Source organism: Camelus ferus, chromosome 3 (assembly GCF_009834535.1).
Source record: "Camelus ferus isolate YT-003-E chromosome 3, BCGSAC_Cfer_1.0, whole genome shotgun sequence".
Classification (NCBI taxonomy): domain Eukaryota; kingdom Metazoa; phylum Chordata; class Mammalia; order Artiodactyla; family Camelidae; genus Camelus; species Camelus ferus.
Window position 1 is genome coordinate 23,368,210 of NC_045698.1, and position 23,981 is coordinate 23,392,190.

The window sequence follows — 23,981 nt, forward strand, 5'->3', positions numbered from 1 at the left end:
CAATTGTCAATTTTCCTGCAAGCCACATGACCTGACTACAAAAATGAGATTTCTACCTCCCTTTCTACTTCATGTAGTTTTAGTATAAATTTCCTATTCGTCAAAATCACCAAATGATTCTCTTTCTTGCAACCAAAGGACCATCCCTCCTCATTCTTACTGTAATCAGATTCATTCTTACCTGGCTATGTTCCAGTCACTTTTCTAAGATGTACTAACACCAAAGCAGAACTTTCCAGGTATATCTTCCATAGTTATACACCCTTGGTACTTCCTTACCCTTTGTACTTCCATTTTTTTTTTTTTAATGTTCTTGCATGAGTGAGTAAGAGATTATAGATAACCTTGAATCTTCTCTAATTCATATTTTTAAAAAATTGATTATGTGCAATCTCCTATTATTTGTAGCATTTTTTGTAGCCTAGCTCTTAAATAATTTTGGTCCACTTCTCAAAGCAGAGCTGTTGGGAACCACTGTCCTGAAAAGTATTAGGGTAGTAGGCATAAGTTATAACACTGGATGTCAGTCAGTATTTTTTTGTTGGTTAAAAAATAAAGTTGCATAACAGCATGCTGTGCTCTGGATTTGAGATCTTCTGGAAGCTTCCATCATCTCTGCTTAGGCCTAAATATGCAAATAATGAAAGATCCCCTTCCTAACACCAGAGGCTCTGTGCCATTGGGATACCTCCCTGAGCTTCCTACACCAGCAACTGATGTTTACAGCTGCTTCTCCATTCCTGCACCACATTCAAATCTTCAGAAAAGCCTTCTGCTTTTTGTTTTTGCCATTCTTAGACCAGGACTGGTTCCAAAATTGAATGAGAACAAGGTGTTGAGAGAAGCTGCTGAAGACCAAGTTTCACAGCAGTAAGAACAATCTGTAATTTGTAGCCTACAACTGTTCTGCCTCCAGCAAATTCAGTAATCTTGATCTTTCTGGTCCTTATTATTCTCATTTAAAATTAAGATCCAATTCAGACAAACGTATCTAATGAGCATAATTAAATTGTTTTTATATTAGAATGTAAGACTGGATCCTGTTGATTCTCATTCTAATTTAAATATGGGAAGTCAGATTGGTTTACCTAAGCCCCTAAAATTGTGTATAACTCCTGGAACTTCTTAAAGAGAGCATCCACTAAGTACTACCAATAATCTACTCTTATTATAAGCCTACTTGTAAATCTCATTAGTATAGGGATTTGGGCTTCTCTTTTTTTGCAGTACAAACTAAGAGGCAGTTTTTCAAGCAAGGATTGTCTCAACACTCATTAATTCCCTCAACATGTACTGAACATCAACTGTGTCCCAGGCTTATATCTGCTAGATGCTGGCAAAAATAAACAAGTTGTGCTTTCATGAACTTTTCAATCTAGGAGACAATAATTTTTTAATCGTAAAATTGAACTGATAGGTGCTACAAAGAGAGCTACCTGAAGCTACCAGATGTAATAGGGAGACCTGCTCCAGTCAGTAAGGGTGATCAAGAAGTGGTTCCCCTAAGAAAACGATTCTTGACGTCTAACAAATAAGTAGGCGCTAAATAGGCAAAAAAAAAAAAAAAAAAAAAAAAAAAAGTATGTGAGGCACGTAAAGGTGAGGATAGTGAGAATAATCTTGGCAGGTACAAAAAAGTCTGTGGGAGAAGACCTGAGAAATAATAAGATTAAGGTTGCAGTTCAGTGTGTGGTGGGGAAGTGAGAAAGTTGGGCAGTTGGGGGCTTTCAAAGCCATGACTTTCTAAATTGACAGCCACTTAAGAGTTTTAAGCAGGAGATTACCATAATCATACTTGTATTTTAAAAGACTATTCTAGCGCCATCTGAGAAGTGAACGCAGAAAGTCGGGCTAGGAGGCTATTGGTTACTGATCTTCATGGAAGGATGGCCCTGAAGGTGGCAAGTTCTCGAGTGCTGATGTTTAGAAAGTAAATTGATACAACCTGCTGATGGAGTAAACTATAAACGAGTTCATTGCGCCTCTGATTTCAAGTCAGGAATTGTTTTTAAATGGCTGGTAAAATAAATGAAAATAGGCCCATTCGATTCCAAACACTGAGACCTCTGCGTGAGAATCCGTGGAGTCGGCGTGCCTGGCCTCTGGGGAAATGCTCCCTGATGCAACATAGTTTGGCGATCGCGTGCACTAAGGAATGTCGGAGGAAAGGCGCTCCTCCCTGGATCACTAGGGCTTGGGTCGTGGGAGCCCAGGACTGCAAAGAGGAGGGCTCGCTCCACTCGCCGCCACAGGCTTGGGGGCCCTGGGAAGTACCCAGAACTCAGCAGTCACGCCAGGTGAAGAGGCGCCAAGGAAGCAGGAAATCCTGGCTTCTGTCGCTGTGCTTGTCCCATTGCCAAAGAAGGTGATCGGGTTGCCGGAGACTTTCCGGAAGCTCAGACTCTACCCCTCTCATTCGCTACGGTGGCCGAAAAGGCCCTGGATAGGCCTCTGCAGACGCAAGAAGGAGCGCGCGCATAGCCGACTTCTCGGTTCTGGGAGAGACCTGCGGGCTGGTTCCCCTCCTGCTCCGCAGCATCCTGATTTCCTATAACTGCCGTCGTCCTAACAAGCTTTCGGTTTAGAGAAAGGAGGGCCCGCCATTCCCCATTGTCGATTGGCTGCCCGTTCTTCCGGCAGGTTAGGAGGCGGGGTTTGGGCGCTTTCTTATTGCATCAGCCGGTCTCTTATGGACCACTTGGCGAAGGTGCCCTGTTCCCTGCAGTCGAACAATTTCCCGGCAGTCGCCGCCCTCCTTTGCCTGGCGTCCGCCCTGCTTTCCTTGAGACCGTCGTTTTGGGATTCAGTTTTCTTTTGGTGGTTTGTCAGTGTCGGAGGAGAAGGCCAGTAGCCCTTCAGGGAAGATGGGAGACGAGGAGAAGCCGGTGAGTACGCTGAGTGGAACCTGGAGGCTGGGCTGGGGCTCTCCTGGTACCTACCTTGCCCAAACGAGGGAGCGGCCCAACCGGGTCGGGCGCGGAGGATCCTAAGGAGGAAGATTGGAGCTCCTGGACAGGTCAGGGCCCCCTTTGGAGAAGAGTCTCAAATTCATAAATTACGGCAGGGCCTTCCGGATCATCTCTGGGGCCGCCGTCTTTTTGCAGATGAGGAAACTGAGACCTTGAGTGTCTCGGTTTAGACCCACACCTCTAATTAGAAGCCAAGACTTAGAATTAGAATCTAGGGCTCCAGACTCACCTTAGTAGGGAAGAATGTTGCAGAGCCGCATTTTATTTTAAAACCACGTAGGGGTAAAGAGCCCCACTTTAAGGAAGGGAAAACCGAATCACCATGATCTGGTACAACTTCCCCAAATTTGGGGAGTTTATATGGTGGAGGCCGGATGACCCCAGCGGACAAAACTCTAGGGAAGTTATACAATTCCCTGCCTAGTGCTGGCGGCCTGCCTTACGGCATTCACAAATGCTCAGCATTTCACCTGTTCCTTTTAGTGTCATCCATTGCTTAGGAACATCTTCACAATCCTCTTCTGTGTACCAGGTTTGGGGTTGAAATTTTAGATAGCTTTTACATAACTCGTGCATTTTTGCTATGCTTACATTAGAAAGTAAAGAACGGTTGCCCATCATCTTCCCAGTTGTTGTAGTAAAGGGGAAATAGTCCTCAGGGTTCCAGAGAGACCCATTTTAATGTCCTGGCTCTTCTGTTTACTAGCTGTATACAGAGGGGAAATTATTGTCTTTGAGCCTCTAGTCTCATCTGTAAAATGGAGAGGGATTTAGAACACGAAAAAACTTTGGTGTTAATTCTCTCCTTTTCCGTTATTCCTATTTATATAGTAAATATCCATGTGGCTAAAACCAAAAACATTTAATCAGAAAAATAGAATCATTTCGTTCTCTTTCCATTTTAAATCTACACAGACAGACCTGCAGTTAATTTTTACTTCTCTTTTTACCTGATTATACTTAACTAGTTACATTAATCCTGTAGTATAGTGAAGACATCCAGGTAATCTTATAACCCTGTCAGTACTTTACCTGATTAGAATGGATTAAATGTATGTTCATTGTTCATTTATTGACTATAAATGAACCTTAAAAGTTTATTAAGTCCTAAATCCCAGAGTGGGGGAAATGTTAGCTCAGCATGAAATTAGGAGTCATATTTTTAAATTTTAATTTATTTTTTAAATTATACAAGATGTAAGTTTTATATAATTGAAAAGAACAACCAAAATGCCCACAAGTAAATAAATGGATAAATGAATAATGGAATGTTTTTTGGCAATAAAATGGAGTGAAATACTGATATATGTAATATGGGTGATCTTGAAATCATTATACTAATTGAAAGAAACCAGTCACAAAAGACCACATGTTGTATGATGCCATTTATATGAAATGTCCAGAATAGGTAAAGCTGTAGACAGAAAGATTAGTGGTTTCCAAGTGCTGGGGGGAGGGGTAAACAGAAAGTGAATGCTAATGGTAAAGGTTTCGTTTTTGGGTGATGAAATTGATCCTGTTGCTAGTTAGGCAACAGTAAATAAATATACTGAAAACCATTGAATCGTCTTCTTTATGTGGGTGAATTGTATGCTATAGGAATATATCCTTTTTTTTTTTTAGTGGAGGTACTGAATATTGAACCCAAGACCTCACACATGCTAAGCACACACTCTACCACTGAGCCATACCCCCACCCCCAGAAATATATCTTAATAAAACTTTTTTAAAATTCAAAGATCAAAAACATACAGAATTAAAGTCACCCCTTCACATCCCCAGTTCTACCCTCAAAACTCCTTCACTGTTGATCACATCTCTTAGAGTTGACCACAGTCAATACCTGGGTGGGTATCTTTTTTTTCTGCCACTTACAGACTTTGTGAACCTGGAAGAATAATCTAACTTTTTATAATTTATCTATAAAATGGGAATAATGGCCATCTCACAGTGTTTCTGTGAGAATCAGATGTGATTGTGGAGGAACTTTGTAAATTATATAACTTTTCGTAGTAAAATTTGCTTTAGAATGTTTCTGTCTGAGCAGTCACCGGGAAGTAAGTAATTCTTTTTTGAGAAGATACTTTTCTAGGTTTCCCATAATGTGGTTCAGAGTTTCTCGACCTCAACACTCTTGACATGGTGACTGAATAATTCTTTGTTGTGGGAAGCTGTCCTGTGCATTGTTGGATGGTTAGCAACACCCCTGGCCTCTACCCACTATATGTCAATCACGCCCCCCAGTTGTGACAGCCAGAAAGGTTCCCAGACATTGCCAAATGTCTGCAGGGGAGCAAAATTGTTTCTGGTTGAGAACCACCAGTAAGACCAACTCTGCCGTCAGTTGCCTTATTGCACAGGACTTACTGCTTGAAACATTCTATGACTTCATGTATTTCAAATTGAAGTCCTCATTCCTTATGGTAGCTTTTAGTGCTGCTTTCTGTCTGAACACTAGTCTATCTTAACTGACATTATTTCCTAAAAGGTTTAGTCATTTTCCATAGCTCACCCTCTCACTCCTTCTCCCACTCTTCCTCTTTCTCTGACCATAGACAGGAAGTGTCTGTGTACATGTAGAAAAAATTTCCTTTCTCAAAATCCAGCCTGTTGAAATCTCCATCATTTAAAGCCCTAGCAGTTACTGTTGTCCTAGCTTGTTTGCCACCTGAGTGGAGTGCCACAGCTGTATTCTTTTCTCCTCCAGGAGTTTCTCATACATGTATGCCTTAGTTTCCCTGGAGAGGTGGTTTGCACATGGTAGGGACTGGGTCTCAGGTTTGCTTCTTCCACAGGGTTTAACAAAATACTGTGAGCACAGAGTAATTGTGGAATGGGATAGATGTATTGTGTTAGTTTTTTTTTCCCCAAAAAAATACTTTTACTGAATAAATCGCATGCTTCTTGTGGCTGTATTTTTGGTGTATGTCCATTTAAACCTGAGGTGAGAGATATGAGAACAGGCAAAATGAATGAAATTTGAGGACATGAATATTATCAAGTAACTCCTGCTTTTTTAGGACTTGTCTTTATTGTAAGTTAGCTTGCCTTGTGCAGTAGTGAAATTTTCTATCTTTCAAAATCAGATTTCCACTGTAAAAAAAAAAGATGCTAAAATAACACCCTCAGTACTTTTCTGGGGGCAGCATGGAGGGATGTCAGATTAGGTTAAGATATAAAACCATCACGTCTGTTTTACCTTTTTAGGTGGGTGCCGGTGAGGAGAAGCAAAAGGAAGGAGGCAAGAACAAAGAAGGATCTGGGGATGGAGGACGAGCAGAGGTAAGTGTTTCAGGGCTCTGTCGTCAAAGACTGACAGGTGGCAGGGAGCTGTCTCAGACTGATCCTGTGTGAAATTCTAATGGTTTACGTCGGGGTGTAAGATGGCACTAGGTGGAAAAATCGGGGAGAAGAATTAGAAAGGTCTGAGAGGGGGAAAAGTTGGTGAAAGTGGACTGTGGAAATTACTCAATTGCCAAATTGGATGCTCGCTGACCATTTTATTCAAGGAGATGCTGATACTTGGTGTTTCAGTTAATACTGAGTATGACAGGAAACCAAAGAAAGCTCAGTCCCTTCACCCCTTTCGCACTGTTTCCACCTGGACCTGCCACTGAGGTTTAATTATAATCCATGACAAATGTTGACGCCTCTCAAGTATAGATAAATGCTTTCAGTTCCCCGGGCTCATGCTAAAAGGAGGTGGCATTTCGAAAGTCAGCCCGAAATTGAAAGTCAGCCCAGAGTTGGTCTGGACCCTGGGCTTTCTGCTCTGGAGGTGCTTCAGCTTGTCTTCCTACTCTTGTTTTTAAGTCAAACTACAGTGAACTATGCTTCCCCTTTTGCTTTTGTCATTACAACCATTTTATTAGCGACTCTTTGGAAAACTACCAGAATACAGAGCAAAAGAATAGGCTTTTCAGAAGTCTACTGTGGCACAATAAACTGGCTTTAAAGAGCTGTTGTTATAAATGTTGCATTGCTACATTTATAGTGCTTCCATTTACTTAAGGGTAAGTTTGTAGATGATTAAAAGTTGCTTAGAGCCCTACATAGCCATCTCCCTTGTGTTTTTGTCCAGTATATCCTACTGTCATTGTGAGGAGAATTGTAGGATTGTGAATTTAAAAATTTGCAAGTAGATAGAAAAATGCATATGTTCCCTATTTCTCTTTTTACTTTCAGTATAAGTAGTGCATACTGTTCTGTTACAGCTTGAGAATTAGCCTGGAAGTAGGAAATAAAGCGTCTAATTAGAGGACTTTTCTGAATAAAGAATTGTGCATGTGGCATGTGATTTATTATATTGTTTTAAATGATCTGTCTGGGGAAAAAGAGTGCAGTGAAATGTCCAAGACCTTTCCTCCCCCTCCTTGCTCGCAATATTTATGTACTTGTCTTGTTCCCCTTCTGAGGCCAGCAAGCAGGTCTTACTCTTCTCTGCATCCCCAGGGCTGAGCACAGAGTATCTGCTCAGTGAATGTTGAATAAATTAAGTTTGACACTAAGTTCTTCTGATTGGGAAGTGTCAAATGGATGTGGAGACAAACTGCAGTAAGTTACAGAGGGTCATGTGGGTGATGTGGCCTGTGCTGATGCTTCTGAGTAGGTAGGACCAGGTGAGCTGCTTTGGCCTGAGGGATTCAGAGCATGGCTGTAGAATGACAGGCTCTGAGCTTTCAGTTAATTTTTTTGATGCTTCACTGTCTAGGATTGTGGACCCCTGTGACAGTGTAATGAAAAGCTCCCAAAGAGCACCTAAATGACTAAAGAAGGGAAAAGGCTGCTGTAGGAGGGAATTACAGAGAAATTAAGGCTCGACTTCCACGTGAAAAATTGAAGGCCAAGAAAAAATAAGATTGAACTCCCAAATTGAAATGAGAAGGAAATTTTGTATAAGGGGGAAAAAAAACTAAAAGCGCTACTTCGCATTAGGTATAAACTTATGATTCTAAGAAGTAATATTCGACCAGGCTAAAATCTATATACATTTTTAAATTTTGTGACTATTGTTTTTTTAACTGTGATACTAAGGGTATTGGTGTCTGTGGTTGACAGAATAGATAACCATGATAACCGGAAACCATAGTACCCAGGCTGGCCAGGCAATGAGTCCATATGGAATGGTTGATTTTATTTTCTGTTATCAGAAGTCATTTTTTCTAGGATTAGATACTAGCTTGTGCTCCTTTCAGATTAATTGGGTTTTGTTGACATATATTATTTGTACCACTTTGGACAGCATTATCAAAATTGAATAACTTAAAGCATATGTTTGAATAAGTTATTATAGCTGACTGATTAATTTAAATCCATGTGAAGATAGAAACTCATGGTAAAATTAAGCCATATCTTCTTTGCTTTTGTATGCAGCTGTTAATATTCATGTTATTTTCAACTGAAGACCGTAAATGATATAGATATTAGTGGTTTGACTATTTTGTGACCACAGATTCACTGCCTGCTTTTTGAAATATTTTGAAGACTGAAGTCTCTACTAGTAGAGGCAGTCAGATCTTTGATTGTTGTTTTTTCTTTCTTTCTTTGCCAAGCTTTCAGGAACCCAAGTGGATATCTTATATAAAATATTTTGGTTCATTTTATCCACTATGGACAGTAGTGTTGTTTTCTTATTTTGCTAATTAAATGTTCCCAAGAAAGGTGGTGATCGTGGTTTCTTTGAATTCAGTAATTACTTTCTTTGAATGCAAGCCCTTAAATCAAATAAATATATAGTTCATTAGTTAAGAGTTGTAAGTGGACATGTAGGCTGACCAGCTGCACAGACCATCCCTTGAACAAGACTGAAACAAAATGGAAAAGCCAGCTAGTTGTTGTTGTTTCCAGTATTGTTTATAACTCTACTTATAATTCGTTAGAAAAGAAAACACCTTAAAAGAAAAAAAAAATCACTTTATGCAAATAATAGCAGAATGTTGTTGTAGCTGTTCATTCAGGATGCTGGCAGCCCAGATGTTTATTATGTTATTTATATTTTTTTATTTTCTTTAATCCCTTAAAGTGAAAATTGCAAGAAGAAAGCATTTAATTCCTTCTTCTGCCTTCATTTAGGACAAGATAAGTGATTTTTTTGGCAATCCATGTACCACATTGAATTATAATTATGGATTTTTTTATTGTCTGTGTTTATTATTTCTTTCACTTTCCTGAAAAAGGAAAAGCAAGTGTTTACTGCTTACTTATTTCTTCATTTATTGTCTTACAGTTGAGTCCTTGGCCTGAATATATTAATACACGTCTTGAGATGTATAATAAACTAAAAGCAGAACACGACTCCATTCTGGCAGAAAAGGCAGAAAAAGATAGCAAGCCAATTAAAGTCACCCTGCCTGATGGTAAACAGGTTGATGCAGAATCCTGGAAAACTACGCCGTATCAAATTGCTTGTGGAATTAGGTATAAGCTACACCTGTCTTAACCTTCTGTTGTTTGTAACTAAATTTTTTTTTATCTTGCCATGCTTTATCCTCGTAATGTTGTTATGCTCCTGTTCAGTGTTCTTAATGTTTAATTTACCTTGGGATTTTTAAAAAATCAAAATGATGTAGTCAAGATTCAGAGTTAATATTTGAAAGAGTCAACGTTGGTCTTACTTTGGAAAGGATTTTATATCATTAGTTCTACTTTAATCATAAAGTATCACATAACGAAGTAGAGGATGCTTCACCTATTAAGACTTAAAACATCTCAGTTCTAAAGTTAAAAATGAAGGTAAGTCATCTCAAATGGGAAAAATAAGCTAGTATATGGCCCATGAAAAAAAGTACCATTTTTATAAATCTAATTTTTTTATAAATGTTAAGACTCATTGGATTAGGAAGAAGTTATTTTAAGTAACTGAAAATTAGATGCATACTTTGTCATAGAATAAATACTTTGCTATTCTGATATCATTGGAATGAATAGTTAATAAGTTTATCAAATGATAAAGTTTGGAAAGCATAAATTGATACATATATCTTCTACCAGGTGTTGACAAACTGTGTTCATAGCCTGTTTTTGCACAGTTCAAGAACTAGGAATCATTCTTACGTATTTAAATAGTTTGAAAAAAATAAGACAGCTTAGAAGAATATGTGAGAGAGACCATGTATGGCCTGCAGTCTACAATATTTATATGGCCCTTTACAGAAGAAGTTTGCCAGTCTCTTTTTAAACATTTTATCTTGAAATATGTGCATATGTATTAATTCATTAGTTATATAAAGTAAGACCAAGGTTTTGGAGGGTGGAGCGCTAATTAGAGTCTTTCATTATTATAATCATTATATATTGAGCTGAAATAAAGAAGTCACCATGTGAATTGGTTATAATCCATGGGAAATTCAGTGGTAGCACTGAAAATGGGATAGGAATTGATTATTTCCTTCTGTTCTGTTCTGATCCTTCAACGGGGAAGGCTGCATAAACTTGATTGTAAACCCTTAACAGAGCAAGGAGAGAACCACCACCCCGCCCCCAGTATGCCTAGCTGGCTGAAGCCTTCTGGTGGTAGATTTGTTTAAGACTGAAAGTGTGAGGGCTGTACACTTTCCCTTCATACCGTAGGGGGCTGCCTGGACTGTCACAGGCTGGTTTCTCTAGCCACACGTTCTGATCTGTAATCTGACTAATCATATTCAGCTCTGCTCTCTCCACCCAGCTTCCTGCACCTTTCCGCTCACATCCATGCCCATTCCCGCGTTTGGAGTGCCGTCTCCTCTCTTCTTCCTGTCCAAGTCTTTGGATCCTTCAGCCCCTCATCACTTTCTTTGTTTTCAAAGCCCATCCAGACTGCTCTGACCTGTGCTTTCCCCTCCCTGGAGCTCCCGTTTGATCTGAAATTTCATCACTTGAGACTTGTATTTTGTACTGCGTACTGCATATCCAGATAACATTTTTGCCCATGTTTTTAAGATGTTTTATCATCTTAGCCATTTGCAGGATCCTGAGATTAGCATTGCCTCTCAAAGGAAAGATCTGTTACGGATTTCCGGCAAGAGAAAAGCAGAGAGGTTGTTTAGAACCCCACCCCCACCCCTTTTTTCCTTTGGAATCTAAATAGCTTGGCTTTGTGGAAAACTTAATTTGGAGAAATTTAAAGATTAATCATACCACTGGAAATTGTTATTGTCTGTTTATCACAGTTGCCATGTTTGCTGAAACAAGAAACATTAAATGTCAAATAATAGTGTTCTGAATTTTCAGAATCTTCTAATTATATTCTTAGGTACATTTTTAAAATGTTGTTGCTGTTTACATTTTATTTCAGAAAGATAAATATACATGAAAATATAATGTACAGGCAGACCTCAGAGATATTATGGGTTCGTTTCCAGACCACCACAATCATGCCAGTATTGCAATGGAGCAAGTCACATGAATTTTTTGGTTTCACAGTGCATATAAAAGTTGTTTATTCTATACTGTAGTCTGTAAGTATACAGTAGCATTATGTCTAAAAAATGTACATACCTTAATTTATCAATACTTTATTGCTAAAAATGCTGACCATCATCTGAGCCTTCAGCAAGTCATAGTAGTAGCATCAAAGATCGCCGATCACAGATCACCGTAACAAATACATATAATAATAATGAAAAAATTTGAAATATCAGGAGAATTAACAAAATGTGACACAGAGATATGAAGTGAGCAAATGCTGTTGGAAAAAATGGTGCTGGCAGACATGCTTGATGCAAGGTTGCCACAAACCTTCAATTTGTTAAAAAACAAACGCAGTATCTGCGGAGTGCAGTCAAAGGAGGTATGCCTGTATCTAATGTTTATTTTCATGTTCTTGTTCTCAAATTAACTGTTGTGCTACAGAAGATTCTTTTTTAGATTCTTGTGTTTTTATACATGTGTGTGTATTTTTAAAGTCAAGGCCTGGCTGACAACACTGTCATTGCTAAAGTGAATGAAGTTGTGTGGGACCTAGACCGTCCTCTGGAGGAAGATTGTTCCTTGGAGCTTCTCAAGTTTGAAGATGAGGAAGCTCAAGCGGTAAGTTTTTATTCAGATTGATATTTACAGTCTTTTCCAGCTAATACTAAAGCCAAGAGGTGGCTAAGGTTTGTTGATGTCTCGTTGCCATGTTTGAAATCTTCATTTTGTCAGACCATCCCATTTTTCTTTGAATTTTCAGGTGTACTGGCACTCGAGTGCTCACATAATGGGTGAAGCCATGGAAAGAGTCTATGGTGGGTGTTTGTGTTACGGTCCACCAATAGAAAGTGGATTCTATTACGACATGTACCTTGAAGAAGGGTAAGTTACTTAACTGGATAAAGAAAAATGAAATCTGAGTTACTCTGGGTCCAGACATTATTTTTAAAGAGTTCTCAATAAAGGTTTATAAGTCACCAAGGATTCCCACCATCAGAACTTGCAGTGTCATAGTAACCCATGAAGTAGCGGGAGCTTTAATAAGAGCTTCCTTCTAGATCGATGGAGGTGGAGCCCTAAGCTGCACTGGGAAGTGAAATGAAGCTTGGACTTCTCCTTTTCTTTAAACCTGGTTACAGAGTTAGAGGGGGAAGGTGCACTAGAGGGAATGGTCTGCACAGTGACCAAGGTAGAAGTCATGGAAAATAGAAAAATAATTTATTAAAAATTTGTAGGTTAAAATTCTTAATATATGATTCAGGAGTCTAGCTTTTTTATATTAAAACCCTTGAAATATTCTCAAGAAACACTCCTGCAAGCTGCAGTTTGAGTAGGATGGAATGGAAAGAGATTAATTATGTTCTCTTCTTCAGGGGTGTGTCCAGCAATGATTTCTCTTCTTTGGAGGCTCTGTGTAAGAAAATCATTAAAGAAAAACAAGCTTTTGAAAGATTAGAAGTTAAGAAGGAAACCTTATTGGAAATGTTTAAGGTAAATTGAACAGTTAACATGTGGCCTCTATTTTTATTTCACTCATTAATGTCACTTGAAGTTGTCACATTGGGGCTTCATGTACTAAGTTGATATCTATCCTGTTCTTTAAAAAAATTTAACAGTATTTTCAAAACATGAAATGCTGACATATTTATAATCATACAGTGTTTAAATAAGGTGTACTTTAAATTATATTTTATCTATAGTATTTAGAAGTGAAAATTAAAGGATGGTTATTTAAAAAAAATTTTTTCTTATTTTCAGTACAACAAGTTCAAATGCAGGATATTGAATGAAAAAGTGAATACTCCAACTACCACGGTCTACAGGTGAGGAGAATATCAAGTGTGATTAAATACCACTGACGTATATGTCATTTAAAGTCTTAATTACAATCCCTTTCATTTTATCTTTAGGTGTGGCCCCTTGATAGATCTCTGCCGGGGTCCTCATGTCAGACACACTGGCAAAATCAAGGCTTTGAAAATACACAAAGTAAGCACTGTAACTTTAATGATGGTATAAACATACTTGTGTCCTAACGATATATGTTGATACTTGCATTGGTTTCTCTTTTCGGCTGTTTTTCTCTTGCATATGTAAGGGTGGATTTTTTTTCTCATGTTCTCTGCTGACTATGGGTACTACATGTCAGTAGCCTTTTTTTAACTGAAATTCTCAAGCAGTGACTGACTCACCATTCATCATGGGACCGCACAGGGATGGAGATTTGGAGAATTTACAAAATCACACAGTGGACCATCTTGGCTCTAAAAGCTTTGAGATTCACTGTGGGAGTATGTGCTTTTGCCTTTTGTGTGTCTAAGGTAGTAATTACCCAAATAGTTCCTTTTAACCAAACTAATCCTGCCAGTTTTATACTAGCACATAATATTTAATGGGTGGTTATTAAAGTGCACTCTAAATCCTAAGAATAGCTGAGTCATTTAAAAAAACATTTTTTTTGGTTGGTTTGTTTTCCATTTTTGTTCAATCATCTTGTGGAAGATGCCCTTGCAGTCATGTTTGTGGAGTTCTGCTGTGAGTGGGTATTGAGGGGGTGAACAGTTTTGAGGGGATTAAGCAGCAGTTTTGTGCTGCAGAATGAGTGCAACTACCCTGGCTAGGCCTCAGCAACTGGGAGGTGTTTACTGAGTGTGCGCTTTTTGTGCCATTTTTCTTGCCATAAGGACTAAATATGAGTTTGACTCATAATGTGACTGTGAGAAATAACCTCTAACTCTTAAAATAACGGAGATACTTAAAAATTTGAATATTATTTCATGGTTATTTCTTGTTTTCAGAATTCCTCCACCTACTGGGAAGGCAAGGCAGATATGGAGACTCTGCAGAGAATTTATGGCATTTCATTCCCAGATCCTAAAATGTTGAAAGAGTGGGAGAAGTTCCAAGAGGAAGCTAAGAACCGTGATCATAGGAAAATTGGAAGGGTATGTTTAAAAAAGAATATGATGTGTCTAGACTGAGTTTTCTTTATTTTCATTTGAAATGTGATTGTATTAGGTGCTAGGAATTGATTTTTGAAGAGATGCTATAGCTTGATACCTTAGAAATTCCCTGGTCTCACTGACTTATTTTATTATTTTTTTTAATGGAGGTACTGGGGATTGAACCCAGGACTTCATGCAAACTAAGCATGCGCTCTACTATTGAGCTACACCCACCCCACCCCTGGTCACTGACTTATTTTAAAGATGTGGAAACTTAAGTCCCAGAAAGATTCATCTACTTGTTGCCCAAGATGACACAGTGAGTCAGTGATGGATTCTGTGGTGTCATTTTCTTTTCCTTCTAGCCCTGAATGTTTCCTAAGCTGGAAGTTAGGTTTAGTAAAAACATTCCTTTCTAGAAGTGAGTTCACTCTATGCCAGGCGTCAGGTTATGGCTATTAGCTTTTGAAGCTTGAGCAGGAGGCAGCATCCACTGTCAAGCTCTCTTGGCTGGCTGACATGAACTCCAGCAGGAAGGAGGCCACCAGCAATTGGTGGGGTCCCTCCTTCAGAACTTGGGTGTTTAGGATAGTGGGTAATGGGCAAGGAGGTAGGAGGGTGTTCCTCTTTGACCATGACCCAAAGTTAGCCCACTTCTCCATCATCTACTTCATTATCGGTCTTTCTCAGTCTCCTTCCTGCTACTCCTACTCTGAAAGAAAAAAAACACTCAGAGCTTGGAGCATTGAGGAATTCAAACTCTGAGATCCCCTGCTTTGCAGAGTAGAGGAGAATAAGACCCCTGCTCCGTGCCACTCTTGGGTAAACTTGACTGGACTTAGGAACGTAACAGGCAGAGAATGTACTCATGCTAAGTTGTAAAGGGACTGTAATTCTGTACCATTAATTTGCACCCTAGAAACGTCAACATGTTTTATTTGATTTGGGAATGGCACCGGTTAAAATATGAGAAGTCATGACCATATTCTGAACTCAAGAACCCTGAAGTTCATGTTGATATTATGTACACATATAAACTTTCTTTTACTTTTGTTTACTCAGGACCAAGAACTGTATTTCTTCCATGAACTCAGCCCAGGAAGTTGCTTTTTCCTGCCAAAGGGAGCGTACATTTATAATATGCTTATTGAATACATCAGGGTAAACCATATTTATTATATATTATTATATAAGATGTAAGTTGATTTTATTAAATAAGGTCTACCAAGAGGAAAGAATCTTGTGTTTAAGAAGAAACATTTCAAAGAATAAAGTGAAATGGGCATATGAAGTCTCATAAAATGTTTAAAAAATTCTTCCCTCCTCCTACATGATTTTGTCCATATATATGGAGGTGTGTGCATGGGGTAAGCTGGTGAACTTGAAGTGGGGCCTGCAGTCCTTTACACAGGAGCTCCGTGGCTTTCTGACCCATTCTTTTGTATTTTCCTTGAAAAAGCAAGTTCATCTTTACATTGCTTTTTTGCTTTATGAACCATGAAGTGTTTCAAGCATATGTCAAGGAATAACACCGCCACCGTCGGGTACTCAGCACCTCATTTAACACACACCTACCCTGGGCTAGACTTGCTTCAGATTTTTTATTGAGATGAAGTTATACATATCTAGTAAGTAATACATATCTAGTAACTCCTTTTTGAAGTTAGCATGGATTCTTTTTGTCCATGTAATTTTTATATCTACCCCATAAATATATCCCCTAAGTTATGTATGTGTTTGTGTGCTTCAAACTTACGTATGTGGAGTCTCATTGTGTATCAGTCTGCACTGCCTTCTCTTTCTAGATATGTACAGATCCAGTTTGTTTCCCTTGTTACATACTAGCCCGTGATACCACTACCCAGTATGCCCGATTCTTTACTGGGGGACACAGATGTCACCTCTCATGGCACCACATTACTGACGGTGCTGCCCAGCTGCCTTACATGCACGTGCAGGCGCTTCCTTTTTGGGAGATGCCTCCAAGTAGAGTTTCTAGATTGTAACATGTGCATCTTGGGCTTTCCTAGGCAGTATAAAATTGCTCTTTAAATTTTTACTTCGACCAGAGGTATGAGCACTTATTTCCCTGCACGTGCATTGTGTTTGTTTTCTAACAGAGTGAATATAGGAAACGGGGATTCCAGGAGGTGGTCACCCCAAACATCTACAACAGCCGACTGTGGGTGACCTCGGGCCACTGGCAGCACTACAGCGAGAACATGTTCTCCTTTGAGGTGGAGAAGGAGCAGTTTGCTCTGAAACCCATGAACTGCCCGGGACACTGGTATTCAGCAATTTTGAGTTTCTATCAGATTTTCTTGCAGTCAGTTCTAGATTGTTTTCCCTCCCTTGAAAGTACTTTGTTAAAAAACAAATTATCTAATCAGAAGAGTATTTAGATGCATCATTATTACGGTATTGTAACATCATCCACGCCCAGCTAGTGAACAAGCAAAATACAAAATGTGAGGCATAGCAGACTCTCTAGATTTTTTTTTTAAAGACTTATGTATCAAAACCTGCTGCTGCTGAACTGACATTCTTGGAAAATCTTCCTTGCCTTGAGGCAGTCCACTCTAACCTTCTTGAAAGTTGGGTGAAGAGCAACCGGGGGCAAGACTAGGGAGAGCCGGGGCTGCAGGTGGCTCAGTCATAGCTCCTAGTCCTGCTCCCAGTAGCTGGGCCTCGAGGGCAGAGTAGGTGAGACAGTGGAATCTCCATAAGGTAACTGGGTTGTGGGTCAGGGAACTGAGTTCAAGTTCATTCTTGGGTTTCTCAGATTCTTCAGATTTTCTGAAGCACCTTCAGACCAACAGGGAACTGAAGCACTTTTAAGAGCAACAAGAAAGTATAGACTTTAGTTTCCAGTGTTATAAATGATTTGTACATAGTTAAGTTTTCTTTTTTTTCTTCCCAATATGACTCTTAAAGGCAGTTCTCAAATTAATAGAAATATTGATCACAAAGCTATGACTCCAGACTTAGGGAAATAAATGTTTTATTCTCTCTTGTGGATGGTTCTATTTATTTTATTGGCTGCTTTATTCATACAGGCACTTCCATTGTTGTGCAGAGCCCAGACTTTGAAAAGTGTTTCTTGTCTAAACAACTAGAACCAGTAGCTTTTTGACAGCTTTTCTTATAATATTAGAGAAGCAGTTTTATTCTTGTGAAATTAAGTATCAATGGACTTTACTTTTTTCTTTAGCCTTATGTTTGATCATCGGCCAAGGTCCTGGCGAGAGTTGCCTCTGCGAGTAGCTGATTTCGGGGTGCTTCATAGAAATGAGCTGTCGGGAGCACTCACAGGACTCACGCGGGTGCGGAGATTCCAGCAGGATGATGCTCACATATTCTGTGCCATGGAGCAGGTACGAGACTCTGGGATAAAATACTTTGAAAGAAGTGTCAAGAAAATCAAGGAAAATTAACTACCACTGTGTCCCTTTTCTTTCTTTTTTTTAATTTAAAGATCGAGAGTGAAATAAAAGGTTGTTTGGATTTTCTGCGTGCAGTATATAACGTATTTGGATTTTCCTTTAAATTGAACCTGTCTACTCGCCCAGAAAAATTCCTTGGAGATGTTGAAGTATGGAATCAAGCTGAGAAAGTAAGTGGTGTTTTTCAGCATGCTTCAGTGTTATTTGACTGAAATTGGCTTGTTCCATAATGTAAGAAAGCCATGCCTCTTTAAATGGATAAAAGGAAAAGAAAATTGGAAATGGTTTCCAGGATTGTGTAAGCTAGTTTTTTTCTCTATGATTTTGTATTTTAGAAATGGTCGAATGTTTTTTCAGTCATCAAGCTATAACCTTTAAAGGGGTTTGTGTGTAAGTATGTCTACCTGGACAACATTGTAAAGCGAAGAATAGTGACCCATGAAAGTAATTGCAGTATTTCTAGTCTCATACTAGGCTGGAAGAAGTTGCAGATGAACAAAAATTAAAATCACTTTGCTTCATCCTTAGCAACTTGAGAACAGTTTGAATGAGTTTGGTGAGAAGTGGGAATTAAATCCTGGAGATGGAGCTTTCTATGGTCCAAAGGTCAGTACCAGAGTCTGTTTGGGAGTGATGTGAATTTCATTTTGGGGTGAAGAAATTACTTTAAGTTTAAAAAAAAAAAACCAGTCCTAATACAATCCAGTCTGTGCTTCTTAGATTGACATACAGATTAAAGATGCCATTGGTCGGTACCACCAGTGTGCAACGATCCAGTTGGATTTTCAGTTGCCCATCAGATTTAATCTTACTTTTGTAAGGTGAGTTTCTAGTGTTTGCTCTGAATATTCTTCAAGGACATATAAAAGAATATAGATATAAAATAAAGCAAAACAAATTTTTTTTTCTTTTCTAGCCATGATGGTGATGATAAGAAAAGGCCCGTGATTATCCACAGAGCCATCTTGGGGTCCGTGGAAAGAATGATTGCTATTCTCACTGAAAACTATGGGGGCAAATGGTAATTTTTGTCATTCTTTTCTTGTTTTTGTCTGGACCATGTAAATTGGCTCTAAGAAATGTCTACTTTCCAATTTAGTTATATTTGTATGATGGAAAAGGAGAATTACACCAGTTGGTCACTTCTGTTCAGTGACAGGTATCACTGAAAAGTAAGGAATCACAATCTAAATCCAGACTCTTAAGCTCCAAGAATATTTGTTACGAGTAATTATTTTTATTTCAGCACTTGATTTGTTTGAATATTATATAAATGCTTTCTAATTAGGAATTATTATTCAGTAAGAAACTTGTTTATTGCTCTGATTGCTTTTCAAGTAACCTGGGAAATTTATAAAACGTCTTTTTGTCTGCATAAACAAGAGTAGGCTTTTAGTGACAGCGTGTTCGGTGTTGCTGATCATAAGCGAGTATTTTGGACCCTTTAGAAGCCAAGCTTTTTTTTTTTTAACTGAAAGTATAGACTCCAGACTGATCAACATTTCTGTGTCTTATTTCTATAAGCTTATGTTTTTGATGGTGAGATATAAGCACACGACTTCATTTTATTTCCTAAGCAGCCTTGCCTGGGGCCGCATTTTGTAAACGGAGTTGAAAACAACACATGATTATAAGACATCCATTCTGTAGAGCCTGCCACGTTTTGTGTGATGTGTAACTTCTGTAAAATGTTGTAAATCTGTCTTATCGTCTGCATTGCAGTCACTTCAGTTTTATTTATAATTATAGTTAATTCAGACTTAATAGGAAATTCATCATACATATAAATGAAATAAGCTAATCTCTTTTCAGATATGTTTTACTGAATCAAATCAAATACAGAAAACATTCTCTGTGCCGTCTAAAAAGTAGGGACATCCTCAGCTAACTGCTCTACCAAACCTAGAGGGAAAAAAGCCCACAGTTTGGGTGGATTTAGTGCCTACTCCAGCCTTTTCCCTGATGTAACAAAACCACTGAAAATAGATTGATCCAGAGAAACTGGCCTGATTGATGTCTTGCAGCAGGGGGAGGGTCTGACCCTGAAACACCTGCAAGGGAGAATTGCAGACGAGGTCACCTTGTAATAAGTGAAAACACACTCATTTTTACCAAATACTATCACCAGTTGTTATCAGTTCCAATTTGCTGAATCCTGTAAAATGGATCTTGAATAAACTGAAGGCAAAGTCTTTGTTCCCCGTGAAGAATAAGTAAGAAAATAATGCTTGAGCAAAATAACTTGTTGAATAGAATAACTTAAATCACTAAGTATGTTTCTTTAACCCCTCTGGCAGCCAGTGTGTGTGGTGTTCTGTCACCCGATGTGTGACCTGTGGGGCACAGTTCCTGCCCCCTCTTTGCTTTGTCATCTGCTTAGCAAGACAAGTCTTACAGATTTTCCTGATGTAGGGTTAGTCTTCTGCTTCTGAATCTCCTTTTAGTCCTTATTGGATATCGACAAAAAGCTGAGTTCTTTAAAGTGGCCCTTTCATGTTTTGGGAAACGGTGCTCAAGAGTAGACTCAGAAATGTGCCACCATTGTTTAGGAGAGTGCTCAAGTCCACACTAAAGATTTTTAATTTCTTTTAAAGGCCCTTCTGGCTGTCTCCTCGCCAGGTGATGGTAGTTCCAGTGGGACCAACATGTGATGAATATGCCCAAAAGGTAAGTATGACTTTTCTTTAAATTTAATACATTTAATAGCTGTCATTTCAGCCTTTCAGATCTCAGTAAGCTGTCTTTTCTTGGTAAATCAAGCTGCTTGTGATAAAGAGAAATGTTAATATTTTCAATCTGTAGTGAACCTGAGTGGATCATATTACTGCTTTAATGCTTTTCTGTGTGGTTATGCTGTTAGAAGGCATAATTTGGAAAGTGTATACACTTGTATATTTTGGTGTTTAGTGTTAGCAGATGCCTCAGTATGATAAGTAAGTTCAAGTGCATAATGCAGCTTAAGCTGCTCTTTGATTCAGAGAGTAATTTTGCTCATTTCTAATGCACATTTCTTTAATTTGAACCTTTTTTTCTGGTTAGTGGCATGACACAGCAATGTTTTGCCCTACCTACCAAAAAGCTACCCTACTAACAGATGTATATAAAATATCCATTCATATATCACATCTTAAGAGTAGAACAATCTGTTACGGCAACAATTGTTATAGCAACAATTCCACTCTGAGGAATTTCAAATTGTTAAAAGTTGAGTTATAAAAAAATGCATTGTTTCATAATTACATAACACTGTAACATCAAAACCAGCGTGTTTCCAGATCATTAGAGTAAGTTGCACTGAAGTCTCAACTGTGAGCATTAACATTTGCTGATAAGCAAAAACCATTCAAGATATACTATATTCCTATTACTGCACGTAGTTTTAATTAGAAATGACGAGATTCACTGATGCTTCATGGTTAGTGGTACTTTCCCATATTTGCATTATGAAAAGTTCACACTGTAGGAAAAAAGTCTGTGTTATCTCATTTCTCAACTGGAGACGGTATACTGACTTTTCTCTTTCCATCTGGAGGTCGGATGGTGTTTGGAATTATGTAGCAGTGGTTTCATGGTTATGTTGAGTGGAGACAGGTGGGCACTGCTATTGATACTTAATGACCAGAGACCACAGGTGTTAAATGGGCTGCAGTTACCAGGCTACTCCCCTAATTGCAGAATAGCTCAACTCACATGTACGCAGGGCTCGTGTTAATTAAAGAAAACACTGGTGCTTTATTCTTTAACATACGTTACAGCTAAGAATGTAGTCTTAATCCTGGCATTCTAATAAACTAAAAACCCTTCTGAAATATGCATACTTATAAAATCCCAGCAGTTTCATTGGTTAATGATCACTAAGGCATAACAACCTATTAGTGAATTAAAAACAGTTCATTCAGATCTTTTTGTCATGTTAGTGGTAATTGGTTGTTGGGTAGATGGAAAATTTAATCTAGTTTATTTAATTCGTAATTTCTCTCTCAAGTATAAAGTACATCTTTTTGTAGTTCCAAGTCACAAATTAATAGTTTCAGTACATCTGTTAACATTCTTTTTTAATGCTTGCATGATTATCGAAATTGTATGTTAAATAAAAGCATTCAAGATCAAAATACAATTATCCTGGACGTGAAGAATTCTGTGTCTCTGTTTAAATAGGTGTGGCAGCAGTTCCACGATGCTAAATTCATGGTGGACATTGATCTGGATCCGGGCTGCACATTAAACAAGAAGATCAGAAACGCACAGCTAGCCCAGTATAACTTCATCCTGGGTAAGAAAGGAAGCTCACCAGAGAAAATCTGCCCACCCTGAGGAAAATTTGAAATCTTGAGATTCAGGCTTAAGAGAATTGTGTCATCAGTAGTTCCTTCCAGTCCTGATTCTCAAACTATATGCTTGTTCTATTAATATGACAAAGGAGCATTTTGGTTTGAAAAAGAGTAATCTTGAAAGGTTTGTCTAAAAAGTCTTCTCCCTTTCACCTACTATTTTTTCATATGGTGGGTTTTGATTAAGTTGGCTGGATTAAGTGGCTCAGCAAATAGCACTTTTAGTCTTTGCAAAATGGTGGGGGTTTTTTGGTTTGTTTTGCTTTTTAATGAATAGATTTAGTCAGCTGTACATTTTAATGAATCAGAAGCTACAGGGTAGATTTCCGTTCGAATGTTCAGTAAGAATCCTTTTACCTAGCAAAGCTTTGTGTTCTTTGGTTTAGTTGTTGGTGAAAAAGAGAAGACCAGTGGCACTGTTAATATCCGCACAAGAGACAACAAGGTGCACGGAGAACGTACTGTTTCTGAAACCATCGAGCGGCTCCAGCAGCTCAAGCAGTCCTACAGCAAACAGGCAGAAGAAGAGTTTTAAAGAGCTTGGCCCAGATTGGCTCAATGGAAAAGGATGAGCATGTTTTCATAACTTAACCTTGTACTCTGGTATAAAACTCAGTTTATATTGACCTGGGAGTAGTTTGGCAGAGTCTGCAGCCTTTTCTGACCTAGACAGATATTAGACAGTGTATATTTGCGGGAGGTAATTAAAAGTGATATAGTAAAATAATCATTTTATTCGTTAGATTTCTGAGCACTGGGAATAAAACATGAGGAATGGTCTAATGTAATGTGGAAGAATGTTTTTGTAAACTTAATGCAGCTAAAATACAAACTTTTTTCAAAATCTCATTAATATGAAGGAAATTTTAGAATTGGATTGCTACATAAAAATAAAAGCTTTTATTCACATCAGTTTCAACTGCTTTTTCCCTTGCCTCCTACACACCTACCTGGAACAAACCATTCGATTCAATATTTATCTTTCATGTTTTATAACACAGATGAGGTAAGTTGGGTAGAGTGTGCTGTTCTCAAACCGGGATATGGACCAGGTGTAGAAAGAAGGATAAGTCTTCAAAGAAATACGTTTCACAGATACAGAGAACAAATTAGTGGTTACGGTGGGGAGGGGGAAGAGAGGAGGGGCAGCACGGGGGAAGGGGATTAAGAGGTACAGACTATCATGTGTAAAATAAGCCACAAGGATATATTGTACAACAGTGAAATACAGCCAGTGTTTTATAAAAATGGAGTATAACCTTAAAAAATTGCGAATCATATTGTACACCTATAACATACAATGTTGTATATCAATATAGTTCAATTTAAAAAAAATACATATTTATAGCAGACTGTTCTGGGCTATAGAATCCTTTATACAAATTCCATGCTATAAGGGATAATTTATGAATTTCTTTTTTTTTAACCAGTGAGTGGTGTTTTGGAGAAGTAAGAAATTTCTTACGTGGATGCATATAGATTCCTCTTTAGTTACTTTAAAAAGGCAACATCTTTTCAGTTCGCCAGTAACTCCAATAGCTTGTTTGCTAGGGTCACTTCTAAGGGGAGCTAATTTGCATAGATTAATCCTGCCTTTAATAAAGGAGGTAAGATCTTTAATCATAGGGATTTTTTTTTCAAAATTTCATAATTAAGCCTTGCTTATGACTGTCTTAAGACTTCACCTTTGATAGGTTTATAATAGGTTTGTACTTGAGGAAAACTCATTTTCTATTCGAACCAGAACTTTTATTCTCAAATCATGACACCAAAATTTCAGATTCATGAAACAGGTTATTGGACTTTTAATTTCTTTAAAATTCACAGTATCTTAGATTGGATTTGTCTTCAGTTTTAAAAAAAAAACTTAGAGAATTATTTTCAATGGCTTCCATAATAACATAG

The 23,981-nt window shown here is 38.3% G+C and overlaps 1 protein-coding gene across 1 annotated transcript; it reads left to right on the forward strand.

Annotated features, from left to right (window-relative positions):
• The first annotated feature begins 2,282 nt into the window (after window positions 1-2,282).
• On the forward strand, window positions 2,283-22,988 carry TARS1 (threonyl-tRNA synthetase 1). Its single transcript, XM_006194816.3, has 19 exons — window positions 2,283-2,885; window positions 6,177-6,251; window positions 9,196-9,386; window positions 11,852-11,975; window positions 12,118-12,239; window positions 12,731-12,848; window positions 13,116-13,180; window positions 13,268-13,346; window positions 14,156-14,302; window positions 15,365-15,463; window positions 16,423-16,589; window positions 17,514-17,676; window positions 17,778-17,915; window positions 18,274-18,351; window positions 18,466-18,566; window positions 18,662-18,766; window positions 20,340-20,412; window positions 21,904-22,018; window positions 22,463-22,988. The coding sequence occupies exons 1-19, from the start codon at window positions 2,865-2,867 to the stop codon at window positions 22,609-22,611; spliced, it is 2,130 nt and encodes a 709-aa protein (XP_006194878.1). The 5' UTR covers window positions 2,283-2,864; the 3' UTR covers window positions 22,612-22,988.
• Window positions 22,989-23,981: the final 993 nt, after the last annotated feature.

Bases quoted from the DNA above. Each gene is read 5' to 3' on its own strand.
- TARS1 (XM_006194816.3), top strand. From the start codon at position 2,865: ATGGGAGACGAGGAGAAGCCG. The intron at 12,240-12,730 runs GTAAGTTACTTA...TCTCTTCTTCAG, and splicing joins GACATGTACCTTGAAGAAGG to GGGTGTGTCCAGCAATGATT. The intron at 17,916-18,273 runs GTAAGTGGTGTT...CTTCATCCTTAG, and splicing joins TATGGAATCAAGCTGAGAAA to CAACTTGAGAACAGTTTGAA.